We start from the raw sequence: 17,340 nt of genomic DNA on the forward strand, positions 1-17,340 counted from the left end.
TATTGTTGTTGACATCTTTTGATGATCTGCTTCTATCACTGCTTGTTTGTCGCTACAACCACACCAACCCCCTCCACCTCTCTGTCTCTCTATCTCTCCGCCCCCCACACACACACCTTAAACCAGCTTATATTTCAGCTCTTTCCTGGACTCGAACTCAAGTTCTGTCGAAGGGTCATGAGGACTCGAAACGTCAACTCTTTTCTTCTCCGCCGATGCTGCCAGACCTGCTGAGTTTTTCCAGGTAATTCTGTTTTTGTTTTGGATTTCCAGCATCCGCAGTTTTTTTGTTTTTACACTTTCTTTGCTGTTGATGAAAGTGCTAACTAACTACATTTTAAGTCATGTTATCAATCACATGACTTGACAACCAAATATTAATGTGAATATTAAACATACCCAATCTTAAAGATAAAGGCCAAAATGAGAGGTTGTCATTTAGCGTTCCACATTTCCTTACCAGTGCTATATTCATCATTTTGCCTGTTATTCATACTCTTTGACCACCTCTAAATAACAGAGTGAATCAGAAACACAATTGTTGTAGGCAACAATTTGAATCAAGCTGGTTTCTTTCTGTCAAACAGAGTTGAAAACAAGCAACTTACTTCTGACTGTATACATGAAAGAGAACCCTTCAAAACATTGTTATCCAAGTCTTGTGCTCAAGTGCTGCAGGGAAAAAAAACTTGTATCGCGATTCCAAAATGAACTACAAATTAAGAGGCAATATAGTGCAAGGGCCTATAGTCCACCCCCTGTTCATCCAAAGTCACTTCATTTAAATTATCTAATGATTCCATTTTTTCCATCACCAAATTTCCACTTTGCTGTGTTATTTATATTGCTTAATTCAGGTTGGATAATCAGGAGTTCTTAGCATTAGAAGACTGCTGAAATAAGAGACATACTATTGAAGCTTTTTGTCTTGCACTCATCAGGACAGCTATGCAAGATAAACCAACAGTAAAGGGAACAGCAATTTGTATTGCATGAGAAGAGAGTGCAGATTGGTTGGTAAGTGGACTCTGTTTGGGAGAGGCATTGCCATGGAGAATGAGCGAACAATTAACTGCCAAGCTTTTATTTCAAATTCAAATCAGGCAGGTCAACTCTAATTGATCAAGGCATTACCAGGAGCAATGTACCAGGAAGAACAGTCTCCCGAGTGCAGAGTACACTTGCCAACCAATCAGCATTCTCTTCACATGCAGGATAAATTGTTGTTCCCTTTATTGCTGGCTTATCTTGCACAGCTGTCCTGAAGAGTGCAAGACAAAAAGCTTTAATAGCATGTTTTTTTTCAGCAATATTCAAGTTCTGCACTACAAAACAACCATTAAAAGATTGTCCACATTGGAACAGGGATTACACTTCATCAGCTGTGAAATGGGATCTCAGAGAATCAAGGGATATGGGGAGCGGATGAGAAAGTGGAGTTGAGGCAGAAGATCAGCCATGATTGAATTAAATGGCGGGGCAGGCTCAACAGAACATGTGGTCGGCTCCTGCTCCTATTTCTTATGTTCTTATGAAGTGCTGTGGGATGTCCCAAGCACATAAGTGCTATAATTTAAGTTATTTCTTTAACAGCTTATTGACGATGAAGAGGCAGGTTTCCTCCTCAATGCCACTGAGCTGACAATCTCAACTATATTGCTTTGGAGATGGGAAACTCAAACCTCTAATTTCCAGACTCCTCTTGTGCATATCTTAGGGAATTGTTGTTGCCTGGGTTGAAGAGGTTGACCTACTTGTCTTTTCACTACCGGAAGGAGCAAATAAAGAAATCAATTACACTCACAAAAAAATGATTTTTAAAATTTACTGCTGCCATTTCTTTTGTGCTACCTTCTTATACTATTACATTACTTAGTTTCCTAAATCTTAGTTCAGCTAGGTCTTAAGGAAGTGGTTAAAATGAGAGGGGAGAAAGAAACAGTGTACAGAAGGGAAAGAGAAACGGGAAGTTAGAAACCAGGGCCGTAGGTTTTCTTTCCTCACTTGCCTACTTCTGAAATGAGCCAGTGTGTGCAACTCTGCAAACTACCTCTACACAAAACATTGTACACGTGAGAGGAGTTGGTATAGGTTTAATACAATGGCACCTGCACAGAGCATAACTTGAATGTTCTTTGGCACTTAATCAGAAAAACTGCAAAGACAACCAGTGTGAAAAACAGAACTGCTGCAGCAGAGGGTATTCTTCTGTCGTCCCATATAAGTACATCATTAGGACAGTGCACACAAACATCATTATACCTGACAAATGCTTGATTCAGAGTCTAGTGAAACAATACTTGGCTTTCAAACAAAACATCCAAATATGAAACCTACTATTCTCAACAACAATATTTGGCTTGTGACCCAAAACAGAAGTTCAGCAAGAGCTTGACAGCCAATACACTGTGGCAATTTACTAAATACCAATGTAATTTATGCATAATCAATATGCCACTGGCTCACATTGCAACAATTATTCTACAGCATAAATGCATAGCTTTGCAGTTAATTTTTTCAGGGGATTTGGACAAGCTATTCAGCTGAACAGTGAATTAATGTGGGACACCACTAAATTCTTAGAGGGACATCAAATTATGTCTATATACTCATCATCTGCACTTCTGTAGAGTTTAATCACAAGATCAAGTACATTCACAAAATGTTTTCTTAACTGGCCAAGGTTGCATCTTTCACAACGCCGCTGAAATAATGTGGTCAAATGATCTTTCCAAGGAGTGGTTTGTACTCCGAAAACACTAAGTTTAGCCTATAAACATGATTTCTACCACATAATTTACTGACAGAATGTGTAATGATAAGGCATATCAACAAAATTACATCACTTGCAATTGCATTAAAAACAAACAAAATATATTTTCTCCTTTAAAACTAAATTTTGTGGCTGTCATTATATTATGCACAGTGTCCATGATGATAATGTTTCATATTTATATAATAAACCTTAGTCTCTACAACAATAAAACAAATTTGACAAAATATTTACATCAGCAGTCAGCAAATTCAGGACCTGGCAACTCATGTAGCCCTTCACAATTTTAGGAATTTTACAAAAAATTTGAGCAAGTTAATTTACTCAACTTTATTAAAACCCAGTCAAACTATCAGAACTCCATGCGCAGTAACAAATGCAATTCTCTACATGCCTCATCCAGTATGGAAAATTAAGTTAAATTTGTCTAACCATGTATTCCATCCAACATCCGTTTGCAAATTGGCTCCTGGAGTTGCCTCACCTATTATCTAATTTGGTTCCACAAACCAGGTTACAAATATCACCACTGCGCATCTTTAAAGTAAAAAAAGGTTCCAAGGGACGTTACAGGGGCATAGTCAGAAAGGAAAAGGGCATCAGAGCCAAATGAGATATATTAGGAAGGTGATCAAAATGGTGACTGTATAGAAGGGGTTTAATGATGAGAGCAAGGGAGGGGTAAAGGAGCTTATCCAGGGAATAGCAGAGGGTGGAGCTGATGCAGGAGAAGATATGGCTCTCAACGGTGGGACAATGGGATGAGGGAACACACAAGAGAATAGAGTTGGAGGAAAGCAGAGTTTGAGATGGGTGGTTGGTCAAGCAGGTCTGTAGGAGGTGACAGCGAAAAGGAAGGTCAAAGCCATGAGGGATTCAAACATGGGGATGAGAATTTTAAATTTGATGCTTTAGGAAGCCCCATTGACTGATGATAGGTAAGCAGACTTTGGCATGGGATAGGATAAGGCTGCAAAGTGTTGGATAAGTTGAGGTTTACGGAAGATGGGAAGCCTGTAGGGTCAGCCAGGACAGCATTAGAATGACTGAGTCTGGAGGTGACAAAGGCATGAATGAGGTATTCAGCAGCAAAAGGGCTGAGTGGAGATGGGCATAGGCTGCCTTGGTGATGGAGGGGATATGGGGTTGGAAGCTCAACTTGGGGTCAAATAGGATGCCAAGGTTGCAAGCAATACGGTTCTCTGATGCAGTGGCTGAGTTAGAAATGATGTTCATGGCAGGGCCCAAAGGGAATGATGTCTCTCTTCACAATGTTTAACTGGAATATACCGTAACTTTTCCAAGACAGTGTTAGACAAGAAGCCTGACAGCACGGGGGCAGTGGGGTGGGCGGGAAGGTTAAACGAGGCAGTGGAGAAGTAAAGTAGGTTGGCATCATGCCTACAGATAAGGTTGGCAAAGGAAATCAACAGCAATCAGCAATGCCAACAAAACTTCACTCTGAAGTAACAATGTGGTTTTAGTAACTAAGATTGAAACAGTTCTAAGCTTTATTTCTGATTTTAAAGTTTTTTCCCCCCATCAGGAGCACTTTTATTGAAACATTTGACAGTGTTTCTATCTGAATGAGACAGAATGAGATTTGAACTGTGCTTTGAGCTAATTCTTCAGGGTCACTTGTCAGTGAATAGGTTCTGCATTAAACCAAACAATGAATTCTACATTGAAATCTCTCTCCATAATAATAAATTCTACTAGATAGAAATCAGGCAAAAGTCCTCCTGTCAGTCCCACCCCCAGCTATAAGGAGAACATGGAGAGTGGGGCAGTGGCAAGGGAAACAAAAATAAGTATCCAGCTATGAGACTTATTCTTAAGAATGCAAAACACAGTTCTGTTATATACATGGATGTGATAGCAATTCAAGACGGTGTCGTCTACATGTGTATAATACATCAATTCAAGTGATCCCTTAAATCAAAATTATCAAAGGGATGGCTCATTCTGCACTTATTGCTTGTTATAAAAAAAACACATTCGGAACTTGATGCTTTGTTACCAGACCGGATACTTTCCCCTACTGAAGACCTTGACTGACCCCCGACTGTAGTTCCACAGGCAGGTCTCTACACAATCTAATTTGGCTCACTCTAAGATTGATACGACAGACACACTGAACAGCATCTTTGGTGATCAAGTTGTGAAGGGAAATTCTTATCCTTTTTAACATTTTCAGTTCGGTTTTACAAATGGTTCTTACCCAGCTGAAGTATTAACACTGCATCCTCAACAGCTTTCAAAGCCAAGTGGAAATGTCTGTACAAGGGATAACACAGAACTCTTCTGCTGAAGGATACAAGAACTTCTTGAAGAGAATGGTAAGTCTGTTTGGTTAAACAAAAGTAAGTCCATTGATATACATCTGTATCATTAACAACCATATTCCATTCATTTTAAACACAGCTTAATTTATTTTCACTCAAGGACAACCACCAACAATTTTATTTCAGTTAAGGTAACTATGAATCGCAGAATCTCTCAGTGCAGGAGAGGCCCTTCGGCCCATCAAGTCTGCACCGGTATGTGAGAAACACCTGATCTACCTACCTAATCCCAAATACCAGCCCTTGGACCATAGCCTTGAATGTTATGACGTGCCAAGTGCTCATCCAGGTACTTTTTAAAGGATGAGGCAACCCGCCTCCACCACCCTCCCAGGCAGCGCATTCCAGACCATCACCACCCTCTGGGTAAAAAAGATTTTCCTCACACACCCCCTAAACATCCTGCCCCTCACCTTGAACTTATGAATGAAGGCTCTTATTTTCAATGACAAACTGTAAATAAGAGCAATGAGATTACATGCGACTGAAATAGAACAGCCAATCCTAATTCACCAATAGCTCTAATGTGTGAATTTAAAAAGTAAGAACATTGGGATACACTGCAGAAGGTTTCAATTATTCAGCTTTTGTTTGATACATATCGAGGAGGTTTCACCTGGCAGCACACTCTTGGGTTCACATGGAATTTTTGAACATGGTCACATAATCCTAGGAAGATGCAGAGCACAGGCCATGCATTTTGAGTAAAGAAACTAAATGCAAATTCCTCCCCCTTTCCCCAAGGCATTTACTGCACCTTCCAGCAGCCACTTGCATTGTCACCACAAATACTAAGCCAAAGGTTGGGGGGGGGGGTGCTTTATTCACACAATGGGAACAAGGAGAAGCATATATTGGAGTGCCATGCTGCCACATTGCACTGTAATTAGATTATAGGTTTGCATTAATTGTTCCAACATTTCAAGCTTCCAACATCAAACATGCTTCCAAAAAAGAGGTCTGTCAATGCCATACCTTTTTGAATTTAAAAAATTCAGGCAGCCTCCTACACAGCATTAAAATTTCTAATGGTAGAAAACAGTGAACAGTCTCACTGTTGGTGAGCTACAGTGTCGTGCAAACTCAATGTTTCCAGTTTGATCCCTGGCCTGTGGTCGTTGGTGATTTGACCTGGAACAGCAATGGGTGCACAACACCTAGTATGTATTTCTGCGCTAAGAAAAGCGATTCAATGAGGCCGCTTTCTTGCTTATTACTTGCTGATGTTTTCTTGAAAAGTGCAAATGTATGAACCACAATAGACAGGGAGACCCATTACTTATCACAAGAACATTGCCATATTTCTAATATCTATCTGCTCTGTCACCAAGAGATAGCCTATTTTTACATATGAAACATGGCCTGACTTCACCGTGCCTCAGCTCATCTGCTGCTGAAATCCTCATCCATATCTTTGTTACCACTAGACTTGAATATTTCAATACAAAAACAAAAATACCTGGAAAAACTCAGCAGGTCTGACAGCATCTGCAGAGAGGAACACAGTTAACGTTTCGAGACCAGATGACTCTTCAACAGAACTAAGGAAAAAAAGGTGAAATATAAGCTGGTTTAAGGGGGGTGGGACAGGTAGAGATGGATAGAGGGCCAGTGATAGGTGGAGATAGCCAAAAGATGTCATAGACAAAAGGACAAAGAGGTGTTGATGGTGGTGATATTATCTAAGGAATGTGATAATAAAGGTACAGATAGCCCTAGTGGAAGTGGGGTTGGGGGAGGGATCAAAATAGGCTAAAAGGCAGAGATAAAACAATGGATGGAAATGTATTTTAAAATAATGGAAATAGGTGGGTAAAGGAAAATCTATATAAATTATTGGGAAAAGGGAGAGGGGGATCGGAAAGGGGATGGGGATGAAGGAGAAAGTTCATGATCTAAAATTGTTGAATTCGATATTCAGTCCGGAAGGCTGTTGAGTGCCTAGTCGGAAGAGGAGGTGCTGTTCCTCCAGTTTACGTTGAGCTTCACTGGAACAATGCAGCATGCCAAGGACAGACATGTGGGCATGAGAACAGAGTGGGAGTGTTGAAATGGCAATTGACAGGGAGGTCTGGGTCATACTTGCGGACAGACCGAAGGTGTTCCACAAAGCGATCACCCAGTCTACGTTTGGTCTCTCCAATGTCGAGGAAACCGCATTGGGAGCAACGAATGCAGTAGACTAAATTGAGGGAAGTGCAAGTGAAATGCTGCTTCACTTGAAAGGAGTGTTTGGGCCCTTGGACGGTGAGGAGAGGGGAAGTAAAGGGGCAGGTGTTGCACCTTCTGCGATTGCATGGAAAGGTGCCGTGGGAGGGAGTTGAGGTGTAGAGGGTGATGCAGGAGTGGACCAGGGTGTCCCGGGAGGAATGATCCCTGCGGAATGCCACCAGGGGGAGTGAAGGGAAGATGTGTTTGGTAGTGGCATCATGCTGGAGTTGGCAGAAATGACGGAGGATGATCCTTTGAATGCGGAGGCTGGTGGGGTGATAAGTGAGGACAAGGGGATCCTTTCATGGTTCTGGGAGGGAGAGCAAGGTGTGAGGCGGATGCGTGGGAGATGGGCCGGACACGGTTGAGGGCCCTGTCAACCACCGTGGGTGGAAAACCTCGGTTAAGGAAGAAGGAAGACATGTCAGAGGAACTGTTTTTGAAAGTGGCATCATCAGAAAAGTTGTGATGGAGGCGAAGGAACTGAGAGAAAGGGATGGCTCCTTACAGGAAGCGGGGTGTGAGGAGCTGTAGTCGAGGTAGCTGTGGGAGTCGGTAGGCTTGTAATGAATATTGGTGGACAGTCTATCACCAGAAATTGAGACAAAGAGGTCAAGGAAGGGAAGGGAAGGGAAGTGTCAGAGATGGACCATGTGAATACTTCAATGCCAGCCTCCTATTTTTAGCACTCTATAAACCTCAGCTTGCACTGCTTATATCCAAGCTCGCATAAGTCTCATTCATCTATCATCCCTGTGCTTGCTGACTTATAATTGGGACCTGGTTCAGCAGTGCCTTAATTTTAAAATTAAAATCCCTTCATGCCTCACCCTTCCTATCTTTGTAACCTCCTTCAGCCTCACAATCCTCAAATCTTGCCTGATAATGCTTCAGGTGAACATTTTATTATGTCAATGATAGAATATAAAGTCGTCATTCCCATATGGCAGGTTCCTTATTCTCATCAAACAACAACATGGCCTTTCATACTCAGGAAGTTAGGCATTACCAATATGCAAACACTTTTTGATTGCAAAGAAAGTTAAACTTCTAAGCCTCTTACTGCTTGTTTAGTACTGAGAACAATCAGCATACAATAATGGTTTGACAATGAATTAAAATAAGTTTGGGTCTAGTAAATGGTTGGAGTGCAAGAAATGATTGTTTGAATTTAAGTTTTGTTCAACTACAGAAGGACAGCTTGACTTCCCAATTTCTGAACTTCAAAAGGAACAAGGAGGTACTTGCACCAGTCAGCAGGCTCCAACTTCAGACAGCTCATGGGCAGGTGCAATTTTAAGGCTCTGTAATCAACCAAAATCTGAATTGGTTTTCTACTACTGTCTACTTTTTACTTGGAACAACTTGGATTTTCCACCCCTCCATCATTTTCACATGGTCCATCTCTGACACTTCCCTTCCCTTCCTTGACCTCTCTGTCTCAATTTCTGGTGATAGACTGTCCACCAACTCCCACAACTACCTTGACTACAGCTCCTCACACCCTGCTTCCTGTAAGGACTCCATTCCTTTCTCTCAGTTCCTTCGCCACCGTCACATCTGTTCTGATGATGCCACTTTCAAAAACAGTTCCTCTGACATGTCTTCCTTCTTCCTTAACCGAGGTTTTCCACCCACAGTGGTTGACAGGGCCCTCAACCGTGTCCGGCCCATCTCCCGCGCATCCGCCCTCACACGTTCCTCTCCCTCCCAGAACCATGATAGGGTCCCCCTTGTCCTCACTTATCACCCTAGCCTCTGCATTCAAAGAATCATCCTCCGCCATTTCCGCCAACTCAGCATGATGCCACCACCAAACACATCTTCCCTTCACCCCTTCATCCACCACCACCACCACCACCACCCCACCGCGGCATTCCGCAGGGATCAAGGGATCATTCCCTCCGGGACATCCTGGTTCACTCCTCCATCACCCCCTACACCTCAACCCCCTCCCACAGAACCTTCCCATGTAACCACAGAAGGTGCAACACCTGCCCCTTTACTTCCCCTCTCCTCACCATCCAAGGGCCCAAACACTCCTTTGAAGTGAAGCAGCATTTCACTTGCATTTCCCTCAATTTAGTCTACTGCATTCGTTGCTCCCAATGCGGTTTCCTCTACAGTCACACAGACTCGAAACATTAACTGTGTTCCTCTCTGCAGATGCTGCCAGACCTGCTGAGTTTTTCCAGGTATTTTTATTTTGGATTTGTACTTCATAGCCTGAAGCATGGTCTGGCACCGTTTACTCTTCCCTTATTTGAAGATGAAGGGAGCACATGAATCATGTCAATTTAGTGAACCATAATAACAAGGGTTTCTCTTTATCGCCTGGGGGATGAAAAAGCTATTGCGTACCTAAAGTTACACTTTGGTTTATAAGGAGTAAGGGGGTTGCCTACAAGAATAGTTCCTGTACAGAGTATGACTGAAGCATCCAGTACAATCTAAACATCTGGCAGAATGTGTGGATAGCAGGAGAGAACACAATGGCCTGTAACAGTCAAACAGTCTGCTAACGATTAGTGACCATGCTCATTCATAAAGAATTATCACTTGGGCAAGATAAAGGAAAGGCTGGCAGATTTGGGCATATATCTCAGGACTATCACTCCTCTTAGAAAAAGGGGATAAATGGGAAAAACTTTTTTTTTTGCAGATCAAGGTCCAGTGAATACACCTCCATATCTGTAGCTAAATACGCAAATTGCACAGCTCACCCAATTCAAAAGCTCAGCAAACAGGCAATCTAACAGTGGCTGTTGTCTCTCACTTTGAGAAATTCTCCCATGTCAACCTTGTATAGTAGATAACTAAAGCATTATCAACCTTCAGCGACTCTCTATTGGCTTTTATCCAACAGCTAAAGAGGCATTTGCCATCTGTCACTCCAGTCGATCAATGACTCGTAGCAACTTGGTACCCATTTAGGCTCTTATATCCACAATTGCAGAGTTAATGTCCTAGAGAGATAAGCTTTGATGACTGAACATTTATTTAGTTGCTGGATACTGCTGGGGACTCTTAAATTGACTGATTTGCTCAAGTCTATGCATGAGGAAATACAAATGACATAAAAAGGCATTTCTCTTACTTCAAGCCAACATAGCGTCCCGCTCAGTTTCCAGATGTTCCATGAGGATTCAGCCTGGAAAGAAAACAATGATGATATAAAAAGATTGCCCACTTTAAGCCATCATTAACAAGTTATTGACTTTGCTGTGAACATCTCAATTTTTACTTTTATACCAGTCATCTGAATAAGGGGATGGTGGGAAGCTGTAGATAGACAAATAGTACAGAATGCAATGAACTACTTTATCATCCTTCCTCTTCTGGAATATGAATGAAATCCAGCTCATAACTGTCAAACTGCTCTCCCTCTTCCCGCTACCTGTGAGGAGTGTATGTATAATACGTATCCACAATCTTAAATATGTTTGTGGCTAAGGACAAACTGCTGCCACATAAAAATGGCTCAATGTGGGAAATGGAAGAATGTAATTTGGAATTGCTATAGCCTGTGACTATCTGCTTGTGTAAAAAAACTGAAGTCCTCAGCGTATTATGCATGACATGAAGGAACTTCACTAAAATAGCAAGTTAAAACTTTGAAAGGTAATGGCAGTAGAATTCTACAAGGAACTTGATAAGCAGTTAGATGATAAACTGACTGGCCTTGAAGTTGACTCTCAGTGGCCGATGCTGATTGTAGATACCCAATGTTGGAAAGTAACACTGTTTCCCAGCACTGAGATTCCGCATTCTAATGAGCTCAAACGTGGTATTTTTTTTTAAAAAGTCAATTGTATGAATTAGCAGGTGGACTCACATTAGTTTCCCCTTCAGTACTGCGGACTTCATAAGCAAACGCAAGGATAATGTCAAGCAGGCTGAGGCAAATATTTTGGCAAGACTTTTTATCCAACAGGTAATTCTTGTTGGTGAAGTTCCGCAACTGTTTCTTTTCATCTTCAGAAAATTTGACTGAGGGCAGGAGAGGGGTAGATTTTAATAACATTTCTGTTTCAGTTTTTTAATCATCCAAAAGCTTTAGAAAGCACATTTTTAAAATAAATTTTAAAACAAATGTGTTAAATAATGATAAGTTTCATGAACTGAATTGTACAACAATCTGTCCTGACATAGCACCTTTAATATAATAACCCAAGGTGCTTCACAAAGGCATTATAAAACATATCATTGAGCCATTTGAAGTATTAGGGCAAATTTCTTAAAAGGAGCAAAGTGTGGTACAGTGTTGGAGAGGGTTAGAGAACATAAGAAATAGGAGCGGTAGGCCATTCAGCCCTTCGAGCCCACTCTGCTATTTAATGAGATCATGGCTGATCTTCTACTTCTGCACCATTTTCCTCCACTATCTCCGTATCCCTTGAAGATTTTAATATGTAAAAATCTAACAATCTCAATCTTGAACATGGCCAATAACTGAGCCTCCACTTATCTCCTCTCGAACACTTTTGTCAATTAAGTTAAATCTGTTCCCTCTGGTTACTAACCATTCATCTTTTCTGCTCCAAGGAGAACAATTCCAAATTCGCCAGTCTCTCTAAATAACTAGTTTCAACCGGCCCACCCCAAATCCCTGGTATCGGTTTAATAAATCTCCTCTGTACCTTCTCCATCGCTCCAAAAATGCTGTGCCTAACTCCAACTGAGACCCAAAAAGTGATTTCTAAATGCTGAGCATTTTGAACTTTTGAGCTTCCAAGAGTTCCATGTGCATCTTTTTTTTTTTGAAAAAGCGTAATCAATTTATCCTGCCATGTTCAAAGATTTACACCTGTGAGCCTCTCCCTGTATCTGCATCCCATTTAAAATTGTACCACTGAGTTACATAACTGTCCAGATTCCCCAAACCACCCTACTCCAAATTCCTCTCAAATGACTTCTTTTTCTAGATTCCAAATACCGACTTGGCTAACGCTCCTCTCAATTTTCTTTTGTGTTTTTTTGCCTCAAACAATGACATACACTCCTTTCCTACCATGTTAAATAAAGACTTATAGCACACTCAAACTCAGTCTTTTATAGCGTCTTCAAGTGTAATACTCAAATTTTCTTAATCTGTTCTCCTCGAACTTAGAGACTTTTAAATTGAGCTCTGCTCAGACCCAAATTACTTTGCCTTCCTTTCAATTTTAGCGGGGCTCCTACATAATTTAGTGCTTAACCTCGATTGTTCTTAAAGTTACAAATTAGAGTTCAAGAGGACCGAAGGACTGAACACAACTCATCAACTCAAGACTTTCACTCTCAACATTTTGGACAAGCTACTGAGTAAGGAAATCATTCTGTAACATCTGGGAAACTGTTTCCAAGCTTAGGGCCTAGTCAACTGAAGGCACGGCCACCAACGTTGGAACAATTAAAATCAGGATGCTCAAAAGGCCAGAATTAAAGGAAGGCAAATATCTCAGAAGGTTGTTTGGGTGGAGGAGGTTATAGAGGTAGGCAGGGGCCTGGCCATGCAGAAATTAGAAAACAAGGATGGGATTTCAAAACCAATGTGCCGTTTAACAAGGAGAGCCAGTGTAGTTCAGCGAGCACAGAGGCAATGGGTTAATGGCATTTTGAGAGAGTCAGGAAACTGGCACAAGTAAGTTCTGGATTACCTTATTTTTACAAGAGAGTAGAATATGGGAGGTTGGCCAGCTGTAAGATGGTGGCAAGGCACTGGAGGAGGGTGGTGTGATCAACTCTCTCGAAGGCTACAGACAGGTCAAGAAGGATAAGTAGGGAGTTTTTACCTTTGTCACAGGCACATAGCATGTTATTTGTTTTATTATTGTTATTTTTGAATTGTTTTATCACAGAGAAATGTAAATTTTTACTTCATTATAAACTCATGAGAATTAAAAGAGTTTCCAAATCAGCGTAAAAACTAAAAACTTTTACTGCCACGATATTTTAGTTTAAAGGGAATATAACACGTACTAAATCAAGGTAAAACTAAAATCACTAAAATGACAAATAATAGAATCAGAGGAGAAATTAAGGAATTTTTTTCAGACAGGTGTTATGATGATCTGGGCCACACAACTTGAAAGGGTGGTGGAAACAGGTACCACAAGTCAAAAGGCAATTGGACAAGGATTTGAAGAGAACAAATTTGCAGAGTTATGGGGAAAATGCTGGTATGTGGGGATAAATTCAACAGCTCTTTCAAAGAGCTGACACAGGCATGACTGGCCGAATGGCCCCATTCTGCGCTACAGGTTTCTATGTCCTTTGTGGAAGTTTACTGATGTACAAGACTGAAAGATAAATGTACCTTATCCCATTCAACAGTGAATTATGAAGGTAGGGTACATTACAAAATAGTGGTTAGTCAATGATGTATTAAAGGTATAAACATCATATTTGGAAAATTTAAATGCAAAAAGACAACTGAAGTGGTTTACAGCCACCCATCTTTCTGCCTGTGCACTATATGAAAGCCATCTTATTAAAACATGTATGCTATTAGCAATTTAATAAAAATAAAAGTTAGAGATGATATAAGCCATAGTATTATAAATCAGAGAAAAGCTTGATAGATAACAAGATAAGAAACCGAAAAATATCTGCAGGAATGTTGCCAGAGTGGATAATTGTAAACGAGGACAGCAAACAAAGCAAGGGAAAAAATGATTCCAAAACCTAGGCAAGCAGATCAGTAAATAGCGCAAACCCATCACCTTAAACCATGATTAATAATGACAAAACTGAATCTCTTTTGACTCCAAGTCACTATTTCATCCTGCTGTAATGTGTCATTCTTCAGTTGAGTATTTACATTGTTATGATCCTGTTAGAGACCATGAATGTTTAAAGAGAAATCCGAATACCCAGCAATTAATTGACAGAACTACACCACAAGGTTTCACATTTTTATACAATAACAAACTTTATTGCATAAGAAAATTAAGCAAAGAAAACATTAATTTAACACTATAGTTTAGAAAGACTTATGCTAAAAACTCAGTTCCACTCTTTACTTCCCTTCAAGAGTTCCCTTAAATATTACAAGAATCTTGAAGGTTCGTTCACCTCTTCTGGGTCAAACCCAATGGTGTACCATAACTCTCTGGAACTTTAATTTTCCAAGGCACAAGAAGTATGGGGATCCTTTCATCAGTTTTTGGCTAAGCAACCCTTCAATTTTCTTTAAAGACCTCACTGCTGCAGACTTTTCAATTCAAGCGTGGGCTTCACTGCCTTCTTGTTTCGGGTTTTAAACATCAGCAACACCCATGGTTACTAATAGTCCTCTCCCTATGCTCCCACAGCTTCTATACAGCTGCTAGTACCACAGCTGATCCCCAGCTCCTGGCTGCTTGCTTGCAGTTAAATCAAACAAAGGAACCTCCTTATCCCTGCAGCCCATCTCCAAGATAAAGTGGCATGCTTTGGAATGTTCTCAGAGCAGAAATGTAAACTAATTATTTTACCTTCAACACAACCCTTTGATTCTGTAACCCATATGAATAATTTATTGCTAATGCAGTTTACAATCCTTTCTCCAGAATCTCTGCCCTTATCAGGGAACTGCCTTGTTGACCAACTGTCCCCAACTCCTTTTCATCTGGGAACTATGTATATAATTTCAATCTTTAACTGAAGTAAATGGAGGCATTCTGGCTCTACCACAGGTCTAATGACAGGTCATCCATTGTTCCCACTATCAACTCCTGTCTTATTGAATAACTACTGGCTACTTTTTAAGTGTAATAAACCCAGGCTTGTTCAAGTTGCATTTACATCACAGTTGTGTTTATTAGTTTCTCAACCAAATGCCCCCATTTATTTGCAGTTAAATCATTAATTCCTAAAACTAAAATTATATTCTAAAACAAATGAATTATGAACTAGATCTTTGCAACAGTATGCTGTCAAATAACAGAACGGAAAGCTTTTATATTCACATTGGAAGGAACTGCTAATTAAAGCAGTCTTGTTTCACTTCTGTAATCTAAAATTGCTGCACAATGGAGAGGTGGATCTGTATCAAAGCAATTTTCCCAGCCAAGTTTATGATACCAAACATTATGTAAACAAACAAGGGTTACAAATGTTTAAGAATGTAAATTCAACTGAAATGTAAAAATCAAAAGAAAATACGATGATAGGAAGATGAATCTGAATTTTGGGGAAAGCTTCTGAAGTATAGCAATGAGGAAGGGATTAAAGAATTAAATCAAAAGGACATAGGGCTCAAGAGTCATCCTGATTCACAATTTGAGACTTGTGACAACTGTTTTAACATCCAGGTTGTGTGGAAAATGGGGTGCAAGTATGTTACCGTTTAAATTGCTAAATGCTGGCATCAAATAACTTTCAGATCAGCACTCATTTCAAATTATGTCCATGAGCCAGCTGCTCTGCTCCTGGGATAAGAACCAGATTTAGTCTGCAGGCTGCTGGTTCATGGGTACTCACCTGCCAGAACTCAAACTGAACAAGTGTCAAAATAGAAGCAGCTCATGTAATCAAGGTGGTGTTGTGGTTTCGGTATTGCAGGAGATGATCTTCACTGCAATTGATAATGGAGGCCGAGGCAGCCCATGCCTTAATTGGTGGCTGCCTGGGCAGCCTTGCACAGGCCAGAAAAATATTCCTACACTTGTTATTTCATATAACTGTTAACCAGCAAGATGCAGGGGTTGATATGTTACCATATTTTCCAATTATTCTTAATGTCTTAACATTGCCTGAACCCTATAATAAGCAGAGTGTTCACAACTTTTGAAGTCAATCATTATGCTTTTCGGACCTGGGATTTTTCCAACATTCAATGCTTGCTTAGCAGCCAAATAACAGAACTCATTGACAACCCTCTGTTGTTATTGCAAACCTGTCCTTCTTCCTTCTGGCACTGCGTTAATACCCCCAACATACACTGGCATCCCAATCTTCAACCAGATAGCATACAGACATTATCTTACGCAATTTTTTAAAGCGAAAGTATTGCTACAATCTCATTCTAGATGAAGTCTCCCTACTTCATTTATGTTACGTTCATTCTATCATGATTTATACTCATATCAAGGTAAATGGGGGAATCAGCTCCAAAAACAGCATTGTTGAATCCAGAGTGGTTCCAGTTAGGTTCATTGGTACATAGCCAAGCTGGAAATCTGCCAATGCAACAACAGTCCAAACAAATTTCTGGAGCCAATTACAGAATTGTAACGCCACAGTGCCATCAAGCCTCACTTGTGTCCTTCTCCACACGAACCACTGACTATAATCCCACTTTCCTGCTTGATATCAAAACCTCTTCACATCCTGTTTGTTTTTCCAAGTAACTCATTCTGCAAGGTCTCTAAGTGATTACTGATAAGGAGATCACTCTGCCCAACTTAACACGTCTAAGACAAAACAGAAATAAAATACTGCGGATGCTGGAAATCTGAAAAAAAAGTGCTGGAAACTCAGCTCCAAAGATGAGTCTTTTTGGACTAAATACATTAATTCTGCCTCTGTCTCCACAGATGCTGCCACACCAGCTGAGTTTTACCAGGACTTTCTGTTTTTATTTCAGAATGCCTAAGCCAATTGATTCTTACAAGACAGATATCATTTTTACTTCAATTATTGCAGCTGCGAGTCAATTCTGTATATTGATCACTCTGAGAACTTGCTGATTGAATTCTTAAATTTGCATTTTGAAAGTTTAAGTACCGAGGTGAGAGTGACTGCCCTTGACATCAAGGCAGCATTTAACCGAATATGGCACCAAGGAGCCCTAGCAAAATCCAAGTCAATGGAAAAAAGGGGGAGAACTCTACTATCCCAATCATCTCAAGCCCATGAGTTCCTCAAAGTAGTGTCCTAGGCCTAGCCACCTTCAGCTGCTTCAGCAGTGATCTTCCCTCCATCATAAGGTCAGAAGTGGAGATATTCACTTATAGTTGCACAGTGCTCAGTTCCATTCACAACTTCTCAGATATTAAAGCAGTCCATGTCAATATGCCACAAGTCCTGGACTACATTCAGGGTTGG

At 40.6% G+C, this 17,340-nt stretch overlaps 1 protein-coding gene across 5 annotated transcripts in view; it reads right to left on the minus strand.

Annotated features, from left to right (window-relative positions):
* shq1 (SHQ1, H/ACA ribonucleoprotein assembly factor) overlaps positions 1 to 17,340 on the minus strand; it is a 128,313-nt gene that overhangs the window by 60,984 nt on the left and 49,989 nt on the right. For all 5 annotated transcript variants that reach the window (XM_041190776.1, XM_041190774.1, XM_041190773.1 and 2 more), the window contains 3 exons: positions 11,165 to 11,319; positions 10,427 to 10,480; positions 4,995 to 5,118 (listed from right to left, as the gene is read on the minus strand). In XM_041190776.1, the coding sequence (XP_041046710.1) occupies positions 4,995 to 5,118; positions 10,427 to 10,480; positions 11,165 to 11,319 (333 nt within the window). The remainder of the gene's footprint in view (positions 1 to 4,994; positions 5,119 to 10,426; positions 10,481 to 11,164; positions 11,320 to 17,340) is intronic.

This window comes from Carcharodon carcharias, chromosome 7 (assembly GCF_017639515.1).
Source record: "Carcharodon carcharias isolate sCarCar2 chromosome 7, sCarCar2.pri, whole genome shotgun sequence".
Taxonomy (NCBI): Eukaryota; Metazoa; Chordata; class Chondrichthyes; order Lamniformes; family Lamnidae; genus Carcharodon; species Carcharodon carcharias.